The sequence below is a fragment of the Emys orbicularis genome, chromosome 8 (genome assembly GCF_028017835.1).
Source record: "Emys orbicularis isolate rEmyOrb1 chromosome 8, rEmyOrb1.hap1, whole genome shotgun sequence".
In the NCBI taxonomy this organism is placed as follows: domain Eukaryota; kingdom Metazoa; phylum Chordata; order Testudines; family Emydidae; genus Emys; species Emys orbicularis.
In genome coordinates this window covers 101679622-101702252 of record NC_088690.1, presented here as the reverse complement: position 1 = coordinate 101702252, position 22631 = coordinate 101679622, and the positions used below count along the sequence as shown (strand labels likewise).

Sequence of the window (22631 nt, the reverse complement as noted above, 5' to 3'; positions counted from 1 at the left end):
GTGAGCTCCACAACATTTGGTGTTTTTCTTCAAGCCCCAGCTCCTGGAATCCAGTGATTAGTAAAAATCTCAGCTTTAGTTTTAAAAGCCAAAAATAAACTTTCTAGGTCTTGTGGCTGCAGAGAAGATATTGAAAATGCAAACCCTAATGGCTCAGAAACCAGAAGGAAATGCAAAAGAACCTCAAAAGTAATTCTTGGGTTCTGACTCAAGACTCTTGAATGCTTGGGGTTGGCACTACCATAATTATGTCAATAGGGCCCCAAAAGAGGGACACATATGGTCTGTTAATGCACTACCATTTGGCAGGAGGTGTCTTTGAGGAGGGAGGACTGATTTACAGCTGGCGTTAGGGGTAGATGATACCTAGGGAGCTTGCTTTCCACAGGTTGGCAAAATATCCATTCATCTTCCCAAGGAGCATGAGCCAGTGGACAAAGGCAAGAGGGCTGCTATTCTGTGCCCTTACACCTATCCTGGCTTGGGAAGAGCCCCACACCAGCTGTCTACGTAGGGGACACACAGCGCTAGCTCTGGCCCTGCATTGATTTTGTTTTGAGATAGAAAGTGAAGGCCATGCTCTTAATTACTTTAATTGCCTGTGTTGCTGTTTCCTTTTATCTGTATTGAAGGGTTTCTATTGGGTTGCTTAGAGAGTTTAACCTTTTCTGTTTAAACAGTAGTCAGGTAAACAGCAAACTCCAGGCTACGAGTTCATTACTGTGCCATTTATGGAGCAGGCAGCTAATAGACTCAGATCGTTGGCACTGTCTTACAACTCTGATAGGTTTCTTTAAGCCAAACAGCAGAAGAGTTGGATGGTAAAAAAGCAACTTTCCAAAACCCTTGTTCTGCAGCACAGCAGGAATTTCATGCATTGTCTGGAGTTTTCCTGCCCCACAGAGTTTTTAGTGGGTTTCCTATTTTGGTCCCTAGCCTCCCTCGGGGTTTTAACATAGCAGGTTCAGAGATCCTATGAAGGGGTGAGCCATTATTTAGTTCCAGGCTACACTAACCCTGGTTACCCTGGACTGAATGGACCACTGTGACAAACCACTGTGCCTGACAGCTTTAGTAAGGACCTATTACCTCTGTAACAGAAAACAAAGAACTACTGCTTCCCAACAAAGCCGATGATGGAAGTCCAATCTGCTCCTATGCAAACCCCCATTGGTATCAATGGAAATCCATGCATGTCACTGAATTTATCCCACACACTACAGTGAGAAAACAGCCTCCCTCTCGCATTGTGTCCTCTGTGCGGGGACTAGGCAGTCCCAGCCCAGGGAGCACCAGGACTCACCAGGCCAGGTGCTGCTGCTGGCACCAGCCTCTTCAAATGGGGTGGAGCCATGGCCCTATCCCCAGTTTACACTGGCTGGAGATACTGTCCTTTCCTCTTCAAGGATGGCAGGAAGGTTGTGTTCCCCCACAGTTCCTGGAGGCGGTGACCGCACCCACACAGAGGCACAGTGCCCAGGAATTCTCACTACACTGGTGCACCTTTACACTGTCACTAAAAGAAGGCTTAATTTGGGAGGGAGAGAGGGATAGCTCAGTGGTTGGAGCATTAGCCTCCTAAACCCAGGGTTGTGAGTTCAATCCTTGAAGGGAGCATTTAGGGTTCTGGGGCAAAATCAGTACTTGGTCCTGCTAGTGAAGGCAGGAGGCTGGACTCAATGACCTTTCAGGGTCCCTTCCAGTTCTATGAGATAGGTATTTTCTTTTTAATGACTAAGCAAATGAGGAGGACATCAGCAGGATGCAGCAATAATATGCTCTGAAAAGTCCAGAAATGAGCTTCCTGAAGTTTAACATAGGGAACAATGGGAGATGAAAGCAATGTTACGTAGCAATGAACCTGCTATGTGGAGATGAGATGCATGAACAACATAACATTTTGGAGCATTTAAGGCTCTGTGTGATGGGCATGGGATAATAAGAGAACAGAAAGGATCAATCATAACCCTTGGGAAGGGGTGGAAAATGTCACAAGGACTGGGTGATCCATACCTCCAGGGGGGAATCATTTAAAAATGGGCCAAAAAAGGAGGATGGGCAGAGGATAAATAATGCCACAAAGGAAAACAAAAACAATAAAGAAATAAATGCGAAGGCCTAAAAGTGACTAAGTAAAATACAGATGCATTAAAGAAAATCATTACTCCATTAAAACAACGTGATTGTTTTATTTATCTCAGACATGGATCCTTTAGAGAGAGAGAGAGAGAGGGAGAGAGTTGAAACCTAGATCTTGCAGTCCGTACTCCAGTAAAAACCCACTCACTTCCATGGAAGGTTTTTCCTTCCTTTCCAGTAAGGAGGGAAGGATCTCCTGAAAAAGCAGTACTACCATCTAAACTAAGAGATTCAGAAATGTGAATGCAAAAATATGTGTGCATATTTTGCATGCCCAATTGCAGTGATTGTTTGAACAGGAACTGCCAAGTAGGTGAATGTCTGGCAAAATGTCAGGGCTCAGATGTCTAACTGGTCATTTGCATGCACAATTTCTCCACCTCCATGTTTAATTGTGATACTGGCTGGTGAAAATTATGCACACAAACAATCCAGAAAATACAAACCCTAGGGTCAAGATTTGTGCCAAAGCACTTTGCACTTGTGTAAAGGCAAAGTTTCCAACACGGCATGATGGGAACTGGATGCCTCTGATTACACCTTGTGGGTTACAGCGCTTTTTAGTTCTAGGTCCCTGGTTCAAATCCAGCCCAGGTCAGTTGCAACCAGACAAACTCTGATGGCTACTTATGTGAAATGAGATGGTGGTGGGGGTCTCATGTCCACATCACAAAACCTCCCCCACACTTGGCACTGCTATTAGTGGTCTCCAGGAGAGATGCTAAGGGCTGAACATCGCATAGATGCTGAAATACTCTCTCACCCCTGAAGGTGAACTCCCAGGACTAGGGTTCAGGCATGAGTGGAGCGGACTTTGATCCCCAGGGATGTCCATTTGGCACCTTCACAGAGCACAAGAACATTTAAAATTGGCATTCTTTCCTAAGAGAACATCACCTCTTCCAATCCAGAGGAGGGCTCAGGAGGTCCTATTGGGATCTAGGAAGTGGGCGGGCTTACTGCTAAAGGATCCCCCCCCAGCCTAAGGGGGGGGGGTCCACAGGACCTGGAGACCAAAAAATTACGGGGGACAACTAATAAAAGAACAGGGACAGGAGTGAGGTCAAAGGGTCCAACAAAGCGGTAAGGGGCAGGCTATCAGAAGGGGTCATCTAATGGAGCTCCAAAGTAGAGCATCCACCCTGAGGGCGTCAGTTCATGGAGAGATTCAGGAACACAGACCTGACATTTGGCTCACCAGGCTTGGAACTGAGCCAGCCCCTTCACCTGAACAAAGCTCCTGCAGCCAGCTCCCACCTGCCTCCTTTCAAGAAGCCCTGCTCCCACACACATCCTTAGCATGCTGAGGGGCAGGAAGAAAGATGGTTGTTGGGGGAGAACAAGGGAGAGAAGTTTCCCAGCTTCCATATAGTTGAACAACCTCAGCCCTGAACCAATGAACTTTTGTGAACGTAGGCTGATGCACTGAACTTAGAGCAGCTCTTATGCTATGAGCTCCCAGTTCTAGTGTCACCCTGGAAAGGAAGACATAGTTAGTCGCTGGCTCTGCAAGTCCACATATATATTGTGTCTGCTCAGGGTAATCACATGGCCAGCAGATCACACACTACATTACTGTTGCTGCCTGATATGCTTCGGTGTGGGCTGATACATTTTTTCCATTTAAAGCAGGGAGTTTGTGCCTCCAGTTGTAGTGACATGACGGATGACAGACAGAGATGACTCATCTCAGGGAGATGTTAATAAGTGATGTTAGAACAGGAAACCTCTGAGGGTTCTGCTCAGGGTGTGGTGCAAGTGGTCTGTTATAGCTTCCCTTTTAACCTGGGAAAACTCCCTGAAATAACCAGAGCTACCGGTCCCTAAATTCCTACCTCTTATACACACGGATCGGTGGATCTCTGGATGACATCTTTAAAATGGTATTTTTATCATGTGAATAACCCTGTGTGGAAAGAGGGGAGAAACCTGCCTCTTCCAACAGGGGGACTAAGAGGAGGACAAAGGAAACAGGTGAGAAAGTGACGGCTTGATGGTTCAATGGATGAGACTCAAGCTGCTCAACTCCAGTCACAGTTCAAAGTTGAACTTTTTCTCTCTCTCTTTCTCTCATCTGTGGTTATATTTATCGGCTCTTTATCTCAAATCACACAGAAAAGTCCAACCTGTTAGATGCAATACTGGAGCCAACAGAGATGGCAGGTGATGGTAATAATTATAATTCGCCCTTATATAATTCTTTGTCACCCATAACTCATTACAAATGTGGGGGAGAATCATTGTTGCTGCTTTATACTTGGAACAAGAGATGCACAGAGAGGTGAAGTGACTTGCCCACACAGTGAACCAGCGGCAGAGCTCAGAACAGAACCCACATCTCTTGGCCCGGTGCTCCAACATTTAGGTCACAGATGCTCCTACTTGATGACTGACCAATACTCTTTATATCCAGAGGCCAATCTGATTTGTTACATGTCCTGACACGCTACTGTGATCATTCCTGATCACATACAAAGATCAGAAAACTCTTTTGGTGGTAGGAGGGAGAAGTCAGCAAGATGCAGCAATGACCATGACATGAGGTTAAATAATTGAGACCTGAAATATCCCTTTTAGCTAAGGACCTTTTTCTTTTACCTTTTGTTTCCATCTACACTCCCCCCCCTTAGATATTTTGCCACCTCATCCTGTTTTACAGGGACGTATTAGGAGCTTTCTGCAGTTCTTTTCTCCTTCACAGAACTCTGTTTCTCCTTGAGCTGTGTTTATTCCTTTATTTACCCAGCTATTAGATGCAAGCACCAAATCTCAGAAGTCTGGTATCAACCAAGGAGCCCAGTTCAACAAAGAGCTGAGAATTGTGATCAATCCAAGCAGCACAGGTCCATTAGTCATAAGGTAGGCCTCAGAGGCACTTCTGAAGAAGCGCTAAGTGGGCTCCATCACTCTTGAGGACCAGGGGTGCACCAGGAGGGTACTACATGTTAATAAAAAATACTGAGTGAGTTCCCCTGGCTAATCATCTCCAAAAACCAAACGCTTCATCCAGCTGAAGAGCCTATGCATTTTATTTTATTTTTTATATCCAGAATGTTTCCCTTTAATGTGCTAGATAGAAATGATAAATTATCCTGCATAGTGCTTCTCTTATGTAAATACTTAATTTTATTACAGCAAAGGCTTTAGTCAGTCATCGTCTCTTTACCTACATTCCAGACTAAATTAGTCTTGTCCAGTGCCCATAAATAAATCAGCTTAGGAAAGTCAGTGGAAAGATAATTCTGCCAGCAGCCTTCAGTAGATGCTGATATTGTTATTACTGCCAGCTTTATTCACGGGGGAATTCTTTTGCAGCACACTAGAACTTAAAAAAAGCATTCTGCAATTTGAAGAGATGATTTTCATTTTCTGAGGGCTGTATCTGTTTACTAAAATAGAATCTAGTAGGCCATTCAGAGCAGATGCCCAATCTTCTCATGAATTTAGGATAATAGATTTATTACACTTTATTGCTTTTGTGTCCTATGGCAGATTTTAACATGTTAGAATAGAGGCCAGGTGACATAAGGGAAAGTGATGGAATCACAGGCAATGATGAAATGGTATCAATGCCAACAACTGCAGTGGCACTCAGAGACTACATGACCCTTAGTCTGTTCATGTCTATATACTATGGTGATTGGAGTCAGACTTTCAGACTTGGATATGCCATTATCTGTAGCTGCTATTCAGGACTATAAAACCATCAGTCACACAACTATACTCCCAAGGCTACAGATTCAGTCAGAGCTCAAATAAGGAAATATATACCAAGAAGATATTTTAAAATGGCTGATAGTGGTTTGATTTTAAAATGGGACTTAAGTCACCTGGGCTAGCTGCATCAGTAGCCAGTAAGCGTCTTCAGCAGCCAGGTCTCAGATTAATAATGGATTCTATACATTAATATTTTTGTCTATAGTCAACCAAAGATGCTTTGCACTGGGCTAGTTCAACAGTCTATGATGTATGTTTGGCACCCTAGAGGCTCTGGTTTAACTTCCAGCACAAGCAATTGGTAGGAGAATTGTAACTGGAGTGACTACCAGGAAAACCTGGGCTAGTCTGTTTTTAAAAGGTGCAAGTAGCATTCTTTGAGGGAAGGGAAAGATTGGAAGAATACTCGGTGTTTTTAGCCAAAGTACATTTTTGATGCACCAGCAAAGCTCTTGGTGATGCTGGTTCCAAGGAGGAAAATAATGGTGCAGTATGCCCTGGCACACTTTTGGCAAGAAAACTGTTTATTTTCAAAGAAAATCAGTTAAAACAACATATTCAACTGGCATCCCTAGGACTGTTTCGTTCAGAAAAATAAGAATTTGTAGTATTTCCTGATTGGCTGTTTGAGCCAAAAAATACTCAAGTTCTGGCAAGTGTCTTAGTACATCCACAGAACTTCATACGCACACAGTCCCCAGCTAATGGCAACAGCTCAGGCTAGGGGATCAAAGGTGAAGTATTATGAAAGCTAACCTGCAGATTCACCAGTTTCAGTCTGATAACTAGTCTGAACTGCTGGTTCTTGTGGTGTATATTCATTTCAGAGACTGCACCAAACATGTTTCTAGAAGGCAAGGGCTAGGTAGATAGTTTTCTGGCACAATGGAAGGCCCCAGACCAGCCAACCCTCATTCACATGAGTAATCCTTACTCACCCAAGCAGTTCTAATGAAGCCAATGGCACTATTAATTATTATTATTACTCATGGGAGTGAGGGTTTGCATGCGCTGGGCCTAATTTGCCCCTGACCAGTAAGACAGCTTTCTTCTGGTAGTTTAACCAATAGCTCTATACAAGAAAAGGTTAGAAACACCTTCACTGAGCTTTGCAGCAAGCACCTTTGACTCAAATTCCATGATCCTTACTTGAGCACAACTCCCACTGACTTTATTAAGGACCACAAAATGCGTCCCTCTGCTTGCAGCCCATGTTTTCACCCTTCAGTGGTTTCTTCATTTCATTCTGGATTTGTGACACTATCAAGGGTCTTGCAATTTGGGTTTGCAAATCCCAGCAAGAAAATGCCTGTATTTCTTTACCTGGCATTAAAGACTGGAGTTGGGGACTTCCTCAGATACTGGCACAGGCTGCTGATTGATGTGCATTCTAAAACTGTTCCCTTTATGGAAATGGAGCTGAATCTCCGAATCCCAATTAACAGGTACAATAAGAAAATGCTCCCTTTTCCCCTTCTGCCTCTACAATATCTTCCAGTAACAATCTGTAACCGGCATGGGTCCTTCCAGGCCTTTTGAACAATCTAATCCTCTAAGCGGAAACTGATTCACTCTTCTCTGATGTATTAAAAAAAGAAAAACAAGTGAACAGGAGGCACTAAACAGCCACCTTGTTAAACCCAGACAGCTTTTCCAATTTAGTTTCTGAGCTGTTTATCACCATATAAAAAAGCCTGATACTCAGCAGACTAGATAAAGTCCAGAGTGTTGATGTTCATGTCTTTCTCACATTTATATTTCAGGCTAAATTTGAGTAAGACTAGCTGGACAAATGAATTATTTAAGTCTCAACTCTTATTCAGTGCCTGGAAAATAACTTCCATGTAGATCAGAAAAGAGACCTGGAGAACAAGCACTCAGGTCTGATACCAACCAGTCCCAGGGAAAATAGTTACTGTGTGAACAAGCAAAGATTATCAAGGACTTGCTTGAACAATAAATAGGGCCTTACCAAATTCACGGCTATGAAAAATGTGTTACGGACCATGAAATCTGGTCTTTTGTGTGCTTTTACCCTATACTATACAGATTTCACGGAGGAGACCAGCGTTTTCTCAGATTGGGGGTGCTGGCCCAAAAGGGAGTTGCAGGGGGGTTGCAAGGTTATTTTAGGGGGATTGTGGTATTGCCACCCTTACTTCTGTGCTGCCTTCAGAGCTGGGCGGCCAGAGAGTAGCAGCTGCTGACTGAAGGCCCAGCTCTGCAGGCAGCAGCGCAGAAGTAAGGGTGGTAATATCATACCATGCCATCCTTCTGTGCTGCTGCTGCTGGCAGCGGCTCTGCCTTCAGAGCTAGGATCCCGGCCAGCAACCACCGCTCTCCAGCTGCCCAGTTCTGAAGGCAGCGCTGCCGCCAGGAGCAGCGCAGAAGTAAGGGTAGCAGTACCGCAAACTTCCTATAATAACCTTGCGATCCCTCCACAACTCCTTTTTGGGTCAGGACCCCTACAATTACAACACAGTGAAATTTTATATTTAAATAACTGAAATTATGAAATTTATTATTTTAAAAATCTTATGACCGTGAAATTGACCAAAATGGACCATGAAATTGAAAAGCCCTAACAATAGAACATGGATTTTCCTGGACAAAGGTAGTGTTTGTTGAGACCTAAATATCTAATATGCAATAGCCTGAGGCTGTGTGAAAGGACCTCTCACAGCCAGTTTGCAACATTCCACCACAATAAACTCACACTAACTTAATGGAAGGTGCTCTGAATATAAGAACGGCCATACTGGGTCAGACCAAAGGTCCATCTAGCCCAGTTTCCTGTCTTCTGACAGTAGCCAATGCCAGGTGCTTCAGAGGGAATGAACAGAACAGGTAATCATCAAGTGATCCATCCCCTGTCGCCCATTCCCAGTTTCTGATGCCACGTAGATGGGTGCAGGATGCACGGATAGGTAGATCCTTCATATGTAGGGGCTTAAAACCTCTTCTCATTTTTAATCTCATACAATGCAAACCTCGATCTCCCGAGCTGCAATAAATATGGAGGAGTTGCAGCGTTGTAGTTGCACAGAACAGGTGGAAAGGATGGAGATGGCTTTTCTGATTTGCAGAAAAACGGAGACCCCTGTAGGTAACCATTAAAATCCATCCAGCGTGTGCTGTAATGTTCATGCCTGGAGAACAGGAAAGCCAATGAACTGGCTTCATTGTGGTGAAATCAAACCATGCAACAGACTAGATCTTTGGTGAACGTCCAATTCCATGTATCCTTGTGAACAATTAGATAAGAAGGGCTGTACAGCAGAGTCCTCATTTCTCTTCTTCCTTGCCCTCTAAGATAACAGGAGCCAAAAGCTACCTTAATTTGTTGAGCTCATACTACCCTATATAGAGAACCTTTTGTCTCAAGGAACTGAATTAAGGCCTCAGTGCCTTGGCACACAGCCCGCCATCCAAAAATCCAGAAGATAGCAAGGGCTTTTGGTGCTGATCTAGGCCAGACTTAAACCAGTAACCTAGAGCTGAAAGGCTCGAAATACCATTACTAAGCCTTTGAGCCAATCTGTTCCCCAAGTCCTTTAAAAATACCAGTATCCCAACAAGAACTTCCGCAGTGAGTTAATAAGAGAAAGACCCATAAAGTGACATGGCAAAGTTTGTGATTTACTGTAACTGCTGATTATATGGAGGATAAATACAAAAAATACCGGTATATAAAATAGTCTCCTTGGAGCAGTTCTCTCTTCTGCTGCCTAATCATATCCACTACATTTTAGCAGATTTCATAAAATGTGGGACCTAGGAAATATAAGAGCTGTGATTCTGGGGAGATGATTCTGTCCCTGTGATTCTGGGGAGATGAGCTTTTTGACCCACTCATTGTTAGTTATTCTTCAAACTGTCTTCCCTTTCCTATGTGTGTCAATTACATATTTAAGTCATTTGTTTTAGCAGGTGCTGGTAGTGGGTGTACAAACTCTCCCTTGCACACCTCATTGTAAACAAGTGTCTCATTACCCTAAAGTGCTTTCTAGGTCTCCCTGTTTTGGTTTGGGGGGGTAGAACAAAATCCCATGTCGTTCGGTTGGTCCAAGTGGGAATTTGCTCAAAGAGCTTCTATTTCTCAATCCTCCAAAAAAGTGAGACCCTTCTAACAGCTGCATTCAGAACACTCTGCCCTGGGAGCTAGCCAAGCCCTGCCCTACTTAGATTAAACATGTCACCTCCATATCCTACCAGCATTCAGCGCTAACCAACAGGCCATCTGTAAAAAAACATTCTGTTTTCTTTTAAAAAGTAGAGAGAGAAATCCTCGAAGCCCCAGCTGAGATAGGAGCCCTACACCCTGTACAAACACACAACATGATACAGTCCCTGCCCTAGAGTTTACCATCTACAGAAACAAGACAGACAAAGGGAGGAAGGGCATACAAACGCACAGAGAAGTGAAGTCACACAGCAGGTCAGTGGCAGAGAATGCAGGTCTCCTGCCTCTTCTGATGAGTGCCCTATCTGCTATACCACATTACCTCTACATTGGGCTCCCCTGAAAGTGCTGTCAGGCTGCCAGGTAGCTGTCTGGAGAGTGAAACTGTATGCCAATCCTCTTAAAACAGAGGAGGCAGGTTGCTAACATTTTGCTGATTTCAATTTAATGAAGCAATTTATATTTTGGAATTGCTACTAGTAAAACCAAAGAAGTTAGAGCGTATGTTTTCTCTATACAAAAGGTTGCCTCTCTATATAGTTGGAGCCAAGCTACTAACATTAAAGCATCTGGAATTAATTATCTAAGCCAGATAATGTTTCCAGAATTATTTCAATAACGCAAACAGATATACACTCATTTTCATCCGTCTATTAAAGGACAATAGAGAAAGGTTTTGCAACTGACGAGCAGTAGGCACACATCTGCCGATACTATGGGCTTCAGAGCATGTGACTGTGATCCTGCAGCTGCTCAGAAATTAGCCAAATATCATCTATAAAACTGTTAATGAAGCCGCATAGGCAGAGCTGCAAAAACCTCAACCTCGGTATGAATTTTATATTACCATCATTATGATCAAATATGATCCAGATCGTGTAGCTCTCCACTGTAGTATGGATGGATGGGTACAAAATATTGGAACCAAATAAAACCAACCTTTTTGTGGGGATATGTGAGGTCACACAAAACCACGCCTGTTTTAAGAACACCCTTTCTTAATTAAATTCATGACCCATTGCATTTATCCTGAACCCTGAAATCAGGGAGGAAGGTTTTGATTCTATAAAAAGACAGTGCCTGGGAGTTCTCAGCAGAATCACTTCAGGACAGCTCACAGTCAATCCAGAGAAAACACGCTTAACCAGCCTGCCTTTCACTAATTTCAGTATGCTTCTCTGAAGCAGCATAGGCTTCTGTGAGTTTCTCAGATGTTCTTCAGTGTGATGTGCAAAGGCAAAGCTCTGCCAGCCCTAACACAATTCAACAAGATCTATGCAAGATCTTATGTACGCCCCACTTCCAGAGTACTAAGCACCCCCCCTATACTAGTTAATTTATCCTCACAGCAATCCTGTGAGGAAGGGAAGTATTATAGAATCACAGAATCATAGGACTGGAAGGGACCTCGAGAGGTCTTTTAGTCCAGTCCCCTGCACTCAAGGCAAGACTAAATATTATCTAGACCATCCCCAACAGGTGTTTGTATAACTTGTTCTTTAAAATCTCCAGTGATGGAGATTCCACAACCTTCCTAGGCAATTTATTCCAGTGCTTAACCACCTTGATAATTCGGAAGTTTTTCCTAATCTCCAACCTAAACTGCTCTTGCTGCAATTTAAGACCATTACTGCTTGTCCTATCCTCAGAGGTTAACAAGAACAATTTTTCACCCTCCTCCTGGTAACAACCTTTTATGTACTTGAAAACTGTTATCATGTCGCCTCTCAGTCTCCTCTTCTCCAAACTAAACAAACCCATTTTTTTCAATCTTCCCTCATAGGTCATGTTTTCTAGACCTTTAATCATTTTTGTTGCTCTTCTTTGGACTTTCTCTAATTTGTCCACATCTTTCCTGGAATGTGGTGCCCAGAACTGGACACAATACTCCAGTTGAGGCTGTGTCAGCGCGGAGTAGAGTGGAAGAATTACTTCTTGTATCTTACTTTCAACCCTCCTGCTAATAAATTCCAGAATGATGTTTGCTATTTTTGCAACGGTGTTACCATATTGACTCATATTTAGCTTGTGATCCACTATGACCCCCAGATCCCTTTCCGCAGTACTCCTTCCTAGGCAGTCATTCCCCATTTTGCATGTGTGCAATGTAACTGATTGTTCCTTCCTAAGTGAAGTACTTTGCATTTGTCCTTATTGAATTTCATCCTATTTACTTCAGACCATTTCTCCAGTTTGTCCAGATCATTTTGAATTTTAATCCTATCCTCCAAAGCATTTGCAACCCCTCCCAGCTTGGTATTGTCCGCAAACTTTATAAGTGCACTCTCTATGCCATTTTCTAAACCATTGTTGAAGATATTGAACAGAACCGGACCCAGAACTGATCTCTGCAGGATTCCACTTGATATGCCCTTCCAGATTGACTGTGAACCACTGATAACTATTCTCTAGGAACGGTTTTCCAACCTGTTATGCATCTACCTTATAGTAGCTCCATCTAGGTTGTATTTCCCTAGTTTGTTTATGAGAAGGTCATGCAAGACAGTATCAAAAGCCTTACTAAAGTCAAGATTTACTACATCTACCACTTCCCCCCATCCACAAGGCTTGTTATTCTGTCAAAGAAAGCTATTAGACGGGTTTGACATGATTTGTTCTTGACAAATCCATGGCGACTGTTACTTATCACCTTATTATCTTCTAGGTGTCTGCGAACTGATTGCTTAATTATTTGCTACATTATCTTTCCAGGTACTGAAGTTAAGCTAACTCGTCTGAAATTCCCTAGGTTGTCCTTATTCCCCTTTTTATAGATGGGCACTATATTTTCCCTTTTCCAGTATCTGGAATCTTTATCTACTCAATCAGCTCCTTGAGTATTCTAAGATGTATTTCATCAGGTCCTGGTGACTTGAAAACATCTAACTTGTCTAAGTAATGTTTAACTTGTTCTTTCCCTATTTTAGCCTCTGATCCTACCTCATTTTCACTGGCATTCATCAAGTTAGATGTCCAATTGCTACTAAATTTTTTGGTGAAACTGACACAAAAAAGTCATTTAGCACTTCTGCTATTTCCATATTTTATGTTATTGTCGTCCTCCCTCCCCCCCGCCCCACCACTGAGTAACGGGCCTACCCTGTCCTGGGTCTTCCTCTTGCTTCTAATATATTTGTAGAATGGTTTCATGTCTCTAGCTAGTTTAATCTCGTTTCGTGCCTTAGTCTTTCTAATTCTTTCCCTACATACTTGTGTTATTTGTTTATATTCATCCTTTGTAATTTGATCTATGTTTCCACTTTTTGGAGGATTCTATTTTGCATTCCAGATCATTAAGGATCTCCTGGTTAAGCCAGGGTGGTCTCTTGCCATGTTTCCTATCTTTCCTACACAGTGAGATAGTTTGCTCTTGTGCCCTTAATAATGTCTCTTTGAAAAACTGCCAACTCACTTGAACTGACTTGCTTCCCAAGAGATCTTACCTACCAACTCCCTGAGTTTGCTAAAGTCTGCCTTCTTGAAATCCATTGTCTTTATTGTGTTGTTTTACCTCCTACCATTCCTTAGAATCATGAACTCTATCATTTCATGATCACTTTCACCCAAGCTGCCTTCCACTTTCAAATTTTCAACCAGTTCTCCCCTGATTTTGTTAGTTGTTTATAAAAAGCCTCATCCACCTCCTCTTCCTGGGTAGGTGGTCTGTAGTAGACCCCTACCCTGACATTACCCTTATTTTTTACTCCGTTTATCCTTATCTAGAGACTTTCAACAAGTCTGTCTCCTATTTTTTCCATCTCAACCTCAGTCCAAGTGTATACATTTTTGATATATAAAGCAACTTCTCCTCCCTTTTTTCTCGGCCTGTCCTTCCTGAGCAAGCTGTACCCTTCTATACCAATATTCCAGTCGTGTATTATCCCACCAAGTCTGTGATGCCCACTATGTCATGGTTGTGTTTAAAGACTAGCATTTCTAGTTCTTCCTGCTTATTACCCATACTTCTCGCATTATTATACAAATTTTGTATGCACATTTTAGAGATGGCGAAACTGCAGTGCGCAGAGCTTGCCTTAGGTTACTCAGAAAAACTGAAACCAATTACACCAGCTCAGGATCTGGCCCCAGAGGTATGATAAAGCATGATGTCACACCAGAAGTCAACGATGCCTGATATACCACTCCCCAATGGTCTGACACCCATCCACATTCCTAATACAATACTTGCACTAATCAAGTCGTGCTCAGCCATTACACTCACAAGACTGGAGACTGCAAACAAAGAGAATAGTGTGAGACAAGGCATATCCAATGGAAGTTTTGTCTGAGTGCGTGAAGTGCGTAAGGACTTCACGACTGACCGTTGATACCAACTCTTGGTGTAGACTCACCTAACAGGGTGCTATGATTTTTAAATTTCTATTTCGGATCCTGCTACTCGGTTTTACTTAGTCCTCACGGAGGCAAAACAGCCACTGGGCCACAAGGGCTGCACAGGAACTTTTGTCCCGCAAAGAGGAGCTGCATACCATCCGGACTGATTCTTCGGAAGGTCAGGCCATCACAGCCAGAACAGGAAGTGGCTGCAGTGGGACCCTGCAGAGGCCCAGCATGCTCATGCAAACAGGAAGCTTTATTTTTCCCCTAGCTCATTTTTTCAAAGGTTTCTGCCCTCTTCAGCAGACACAGGCCACTTCAGTTTGGATTTTTTTATCTTTTGATCAGCTAGAAGCCTCAGGATTTAATCCTGATTTTCAGAGGAATCTATGTATATTTGATAGTGTAACAGAATCAGGGCAAATTTAAGGCCAGTGCATCCAGATACCAAGAAAATTGGCACAAAAGTATCCCCTGGTGAAAATACTATATCTATATCATGTCTGTCCCTTTACAGAATGAGTCCCCGTAACTCCAATCCCAGACTTACTGAGAGGAAGCACATCTTCATTAGACTCCAAAAGAGGAACCAAAATTGGATCGTATTAAAAAAAATCCAACACCACTGCTACAAGGACACACAAGCTGCTGCAGAATCCTCCACTGCCCCTTCTGCAGCTGAGCCTCAAGGGAAGCTGCTGCTAAGTCAAAAGTCAGCCAGCATCTCAAACTGAGAAAAGTAAGTGTAGCCTACACTGCCGGTGATAGGCCCACATGCCTGTAGGCGTGGTATATCTTGATTTTAGTAAAGCTTTTGATACTGTCCCGCATGACCTTCTCATAAATAAACTAGGGAAATGCAAGCTAGATGGAGCTACTATAAGGTGGATGCAAAACTGGTTGGAAGACCGTTCCCAGAGAGTAGTTATTAGTGGTTCACAGTCATGCTGGAAGGGCTTAACGAGCGGGGGGTCCCGCAGGGATCAGTTCTGGGTCCGGTTCTGTTCAATATCTTCATCAATGATTTAGATAATGGCATATAGAGAGTACACTTATAAAGTTTGCGGACAATACCAAGCTGGGAGGGGTTGCAAATGCTTTGGAGGATACGAGTAAAATTCAGAATGATCTGGACAAACTGGAGAAATGGTCTGAAGTAAATAGGATGAAATTCAATGAGGACAAATGCAAAGTACTCCATTTAGGAAGGACCAATCAGTTGCACACATACAAAATGGGAAATGACTGGGTTTGTTTAATCTGGAAAAGAGAAGACTGAGAGGGCACATGATAACAATTTTCAAGTATGTAAAAGGTTCTTACAAGGAGGAGGAAGAAAAATTGTTTTTCTTAACTCTGAGGATAGGACAAGAAGCAATGGGCTTAAATTGCAGCAAGGGAGGTTTAGGTTGGACATTAAGAAAAACTTCCTGTCAGGGTGGTTAAGCACTGGAATAAATTGCCTAGGGAGGTTGTGGAATCTCCATCATTGGAGATTTTTAAGAGCAGGTTAGACAAAAACCTGTCAGGGATGGTCTAGATAATTAGTCCTGCCACATGTGTAGGGGACTGGACAAGATGACCTCTCGAGGTCCCTCGCAGTTCTATGAGTCTATGTCGGCAGGTGTGGGTGGGTTGCATCTCTTTCCAAATCCACAGGGACAAAACACACTGGTCAGTTCTCTATCCTCGTTGTTCAGATAGGAGGGGGCTTCACAGGGTCATAGGCACATACGAGGGTGAGATGGTGTTTTCTAGTATTTAGGGCATAGGACTGGGAGTCAGGACTTGTGGCTCTGTTCCCAGTTCTGCCACTGTGTGATCGTGGGCAATTCCCATTAACTTTGCTGCTCCTCCATTTATTCTGTTATTTTACCTTGCTCAGTGCTTACATTCAAACCCTGTCGATATGGTCGAAGATTGTGTTCACTGATCAAGAACAAACTCTATCTGCCTACCAACAGAATGACAGCCTGTGTTCAAGGGAGCCAGGTCCTGAAAACTCACTGGATCAGCTACATAGAGGAGGCAGTGCCTCTCACACCACAGGGCACTGTGAGCTGGAGCTCCTGAAATGTATTCCTGGCTCTGCCACTGACTCATTGTGCAAGTCACTTAGTCTCTGTGCCTCAGTTTACCCACCAGTGAAATGAACCCTTACATCACACAGGTGTGGCAAGGTTTAATTCTAGATCTGTAAAGCGTTGTGAGACCCTCAGATTATAGGCTCCATAGAAAGGCAAAGTATTGGCATTACTACCTGATTCTTGTAGGTGTACACCTGTGGGTTAATGCTAGCATGAGCTGAGTAAGCAAAGCATGTCAACCTGTCATTCCAGTGCCTACCAGCTAGGAAACTTGCTTTTAACTGCTCATTTGCCCCGGTTTTCATCAGCTTCAAATGGCATTATATATCTGTGCTGGGCCCCGTTAAACTCTGGCCAATTCTCAGGCACACATCTGTACAAAATAAAACCCTATCAGGTACTGGTCAACTAGAAGCGGCTAGCTAGAGGAAACAGCCCTGCTAAGTACCGCCTGCCAGGTGATCTCATGGACAGTCAGACGCGGTGGATGTATTGATGGACACTGATGACATTCAAACATTCAATGGAATTAAGCAGGTTTCAGCACTGGATAATGCAGGGGAAGGTTGTGAGGGCCAAGCCAACATTACCCAGGGCCAAAAGATGAGTCTCTGCACCTCTCAAAAGTGGTGCTAAACTCAGTGCCTGGATCCCCTCCATCACCTGCTACTCAACAGTGCTCACCTTCAGCAACCCATTTGTTTTAAGGTGGCTCTTGGTTTCAGTCATTTCAGACGGTTGTTTTCTGGGGAAAGTGCTCCTTAAAACAAATCCTTTCCTCTCCGCCTCACCCACAGCTTTGACATTTCAGAGCTCCAGAAAATAAAATGTTTCCAAATCTAATTTTCAGCTTTGGATCTGCAAGACCTAGAGGCAACGCACAAGTAGGAAGAGTTCATTTCTCAAATCCCAGCTGAAAGATGAAAAGAATGGCAGAAGCTGGGTATAAAATCCCTTTCAGAGCCAGAGATTGACTTGCTGGGTAGGAAGTGACCCCCGCCCCCTTGCACAAAATATCTATCTGCTCACGGCCTAAATGCTCCCTCGCTCCCCAGAGATGGAATCTGTTTTCCTGTGGGCTGCAGTATCATTTGCTAAATATATTATGACGCACCAGTACACAGCTCCCAGATCTCTGTGTGGCTTCTCCTCCCCTCTAGGAATTTCACATACAAATCACTGTCAAAGTGACAGCATTAGCACAAGTGAGTTAACACAGAGCATTCATCAACCTACGGCCCTAATTCTCCTTTATACAATGGCCACTTTACCCCTCTCTGACAGTGTAAAGGGTTGTGCTGTACCTGTTTTAAGGTCCCTTTACACTGCTACAGTAGTTGCAATGACCTTATTATAAATGAGAATTAGGCACTCTATGTTGCTTACTTGAGCACAGGGTTTTCAAAAAGCCAGAAGGGTGTCAATTAGGCTCTATATATCACTTACTGTAACCAGATTTGGACTTTTTTTTCCTTAACAGGTTTGACTTCCTGATTCCCTGTGTTCCCTGAGATATTGTCGTTATTTCTTTTTAAATCATTCATTAAATGGAAAAAAATATTCAAGAAACAAAGCAAAAAATTTACTGTAGGACCTAACATAAATAAAACTGTGGATTCATGCCATGACAAATGCACACAGTGTTCCTATGCTCAGAACTGAAATAAGATTGGCACTATAAAAATATTTGGGAGGAAGAGCTGATGCAATTTCAATTTTAAATTAACGACCCCTGAAGGGGATGGACAGGGAAAAAGTTAAGCCCTCGTACTGGGGGAAAATAAGTTTTCAGACAAGTAAAACTGTGGGTCCTGAAAGTATTTTTCTTTTCAATGCTCTAAAATGCAGTTAGCAATATGAAGAGTTAGCAATGGCCCCCAGAGAAGACAAATGTTAAGGCGGGTCACGTTCTTTCCTGTGCTACTCTAAACCAGGAGATGCCAGGGGTTCCAGTTCAGATCCATGCTTAGCAGTTCAAACCCATGTCTCATCACTGTGACTATCCCATCCGCACCAAAAAACGGAAAACATCTGGACCAATGACTGTATCAAGCGGGGAGCTCTGGGGAGGAAGGGCATACACATACATCTGCTGTGCTTCCTGTTTAGTGTGATGAAAGACGCTTGTGGGATTTAAAAGCGAAAATCTGACAGTGCCACCGTTTATTCTCTGTGGGCCTGATTCACCACAACCCTGTACCTGGGCACAGTCGCTTACTCAGGGTCAATGGAGTGCAAAGTGGGCATGCGGTGCTACCACATCCGAAGGAAGGCACTTTATTTCACTCACTTTGCACTGGTGAAAATGACAGCAGGGAAACGGTGGATTAGGCCCTGTAGAAGTGAACTCTCTTGGGGAGTTTTCGATTTGAAGAATTTGAGGAGAGGGAGAGCGAGAGCGAGAGGGAGATGGAAAGAGAGAGAGAGAGAGACTGTTTCTATTTGCTCCCTCAGGACCGAAGATGAAGGTTGTTGCAAGCTAATCTGCTGAAATACCATGTGCTGCATGGGACAGCATGGCCACACCTGCTTTAGTGATACAGGAAACTGTGGTTTCTGCTTCCACTTAGTAACTCAAGGTAAAATCCTGGTCCCTGTGCACAGCTGGATCAGGTTATCTGTGCGCAGGGGAACTATATGGGGAAATGGGTCATTGGGATCCTACCCATGACACAGGGACACTGTGTGAGTGCTCCTACTGCTCCAGGAGGCAGGATTAGATTTGTGGATATGGGTGGTCATGGGCACGATGGCCATGCTTGGCAACACACCTGCCCCAACCCAATCCCCTGGCCCACTGTAGAGCCATGATGGAACTGTCCTCCCCTGGGCCTCTGTGCAGTCTCACCATCCGTGCAGCACACCTGGACAGGTTCTACTGCAATCCAGGCTTTCCCTGTCCCCTGGCAGGGGTAGGAAGATTTAGCTCACAAAGCTATGAAACAAAACAAGGTCCAACAAAATGCCTAGAAACGAAAGCTTTTTGCAAAAATGTGAATTCCCAGTGTAACAGCTCAGGCTGGTTTTAGATGGGCGTTAACTGCAGCAGCAGTGCCAAGCTATCACTTTTCATCTTGAAATAAACCCCAAACTAGCCTTCAGTCCAAGAGCTGGACATTTCCGAGTTCAGACTGTGGTTAGCTATCAAAGATGACTAAAAAAAGATATTCCACACACAGGTGTTTTTCAAGGAGTAAGTCACCTCAACAGTCCCTTTTACAACTTCCCTTTTGATGTGTTCAGACTTCTCATTCAAGTTTCATTTCTTTCTATATTTTCTCTTGGGAAGGGGGGGGTATGTGTGTACAAAAGTTTACTTCATAACTTTTGGCCGGCAGCTGCAATAGCAGCTGTCACCGAGGGACAAACTGTGCTTCAGACGAGGTTATTGACTTTACTGAAATTCCTCCATCATTTGAGGAGCAAAACAGAATTTCCTGCATATACTCTGAAGTCATCTCCCCCTGCTGAGTTCCTGAAAGCATTTTTTAAATTGATTTTTAAAGATTAACAACATACAGGGTCTCCACGGTGACCTGTACCATTTTAAAGGCATGGAATCCATAGATCTTTGATATTCTTATCCAAATGATTCATATAAGTTAAAAAGGAAGAAAAAGAGAAAAGGAAAACAGCTCAGGGGGTGGACACACTGCTGGCAGCAGCCCACTGGAATAGAGCATATAACTTGCCCTAAGTTCTGGTGGAGTTACCTGGACAGCTGGGTGTCATCATATGGCAAAGGGAAGAATTGAAATACATTTTAATAGAAAAAATAGAGCTTAGTCTTCAGTAATGGAGCTGGGGGATTGTGGGCACAGTGGCCATGTCCTGATCCAGCCCCAAATCCTTAATACAATTTGCTTAGCTTTGTCTGAACTGTAGGCATAGACCATGAAAGACCTCATGCCAGATACTTTTTCTTGATGGTGTCTGTTAGCCCCCTATTACTAATATTTCTCTTACCTTTGCTAGCCAGAGGGAAACACTGGATGGTTCCCCCTGCTTGCATCATGCTGCAACAGTACCTTCGGCCATATTTACTACACTTCGCAGGATACAACATGTGCCAAGGGAATCCCAAGGGAGTAGTTGTGTGACGCACTGAGAGACTTGTGACCCAAATTCTGGGACTTTTGGACACTCCCAGCAGCTAGGAGTCACGATCCCCTTGTCCTGCAGTTCAACAAGTATTATGTAATCTCATCACAGGCGTTAAGTCTCTGGCTTTAAAAAAGTGTCCTTGAATTTCAGTGCAGACAGCAGAGGATGTTGCTGCCCTTTGCCTATGCCTAGTGCTCAGCTTCTGTATCGATGACAGCAGTAACTCCACATCCCTTTTCTACCTGAGCAGCTACTGATCTTTTATTGTTGCCTATTTTTAAATATTTATTGAAATTATAGTTATCTAGACTGATACATTTGTTATAGCTTGCCTCTGGTGGCTGTCTGTCTATTTAGCAGCCAGCGTTCTTCTTTCCTCTCCTGTGCGCAAGGTGTTAAAATGGACTGCACTAAAAGATAGCAGGTTAAAGTTATCGGGCCAAGTCTTGCAGCCCTTACCAAGTCTCCACTCCCACTGACTTCAGTGGGACTCCAGCACAGACACTGCGTTTCCCAGTGGACCCTGCACGCCCATAAATCACCGAAGAGGTTAACGTGTGTGTGGATTTTTATGTTTATTTTACCCTCTCCAAACCCCTGGGTCATTTCAAAATGCCACCAACCTGGGCAAATGCAGAGCTGGTGTCCCCTGAGAGTCCTTCTCTCACTCATGCCCAGCCATCCAAGAAAGAGAGAGGACTTTCTTCAAGGGAGAGCACTCACATCTCTGTCATAACATCTGGCGGGAGGAGCCTGAGTTCATATCCCATCCCAAAGCTCCATGTTAACCTCTGTCGGCACATTCCCAGGCCACACTGAAGGATTCGTTTTAAGCAATAAATTGACCGTAAATGCTGCAATGCTGGGTCACGTAGCCTAAAATCTATCACCCATCCCAGACCTGATTTCTACACCAACCCAAACGAAGTCACTCGCGTGTATGGCCGCTGGGGCACTGCTAAGCTTGTACAGCCCAGAGTGTGCCCTTCCAGGACCATGATGGTAGGTATGGACAGCCTATAAAACCACATTTCTGTCTGCCCAGACAGATATGTTCTCGCATACATATTACTTGCTTACTAAGGGATTTGCCCTTCACTTGTCCCCTCTTGCACATTTCCACTGTGTCTTGGCTGTCCTCACAGAAGTACAGGCCACTGCTGCAGTTGGAAGCGTCACCTGGTTCTACTGCATTTGATCATTTGCCCCCTCCCCCTGGATCTGAATCCTGGGACTGATGGTTTTTTACCAGCTTAAGGCTCGCTTCCACCTAGCTCAAGTTCCAGGCCTGCCTGCTTTATTTACTCTACATTGCAGTTTAGACAGCACTATAAACCCAAATTATTTTGGAAGCTCCTCAAATAAACAGATGGGCAGAACAATGCCAAGTAAATAAGTATCCCGTCCAAGGACAGGAAAAGAGACAGCAGGCATCTAGCAGCACAATCAGTATTGTGCTCACTTACCTAATCACTGGTTCAGGTATCGCCTCTGCTCCCGCTGGAACTTGGACTCCTTTCTCCCACTCCTGTCTCCAGGGATCGGCAAGTATGTAGTACTCATCTGGACTCAACTGATGTGAGTCAGGGATTTTCATGGCTGTTATCAGATCGGTACGAAAAACCTACAGCAAAAAAGCAACGAGACGGTCTTAAATGACTCAGCAGAGATGAGACATTACATTGGGGCATTGGCATTCCCCTTGCAAGCTGGTATTCTGCTGCCTTTAGGGATTTCCCAATGGGACAGTCATGCCAGGCCTGAGAAAAGAGAGGGACCTGCCTGGAGTAGTGGAAGTAAATGTGGAGAACAGGTAAACTCCTGTTCACACACTAGAGTATATCATCAGGCCTTCTGTTTTCATTCATATTATAACGCAAGGGCTTTCAAGAAAATTTCCTGTCTTCAGCTCAGCTTCCCCTCCCCTTTCATGGGGGTCAAGGGGACAGGCTACTGGAGTGGCTGCTCACAGAACTGGACTGAACCCCAGAGCCCATGCAGAGTATCTCTTTACTTCCTGAGTCTCTCACATTATTTTACTTTCCTGTTATTCATGCTCCCAG

The 22631-nt window shown here is 43.8% G+C and overlaps 1 protein-coding gene across 1 annotated transcript in view; it reads right to left on the bottom strand.

Moving 5' to 3' along the window:
* Positions 1–22631, bottom strand: part of JADE2 (jade family PHD finger 2) — a 136582-nt gene that overhangs the window by 72916 nt on the left and 41035 nt on the right. The window contains exon 4 of the mRNA XM_065409261.1: positions 22035–22192. Coding sequence (XP_065265333.1) covers positions 22035–22192 — 158 coding nt within the window. The remainder of the gene's footprint in view (positions 1–22034; positions 22193–22631) is intronic.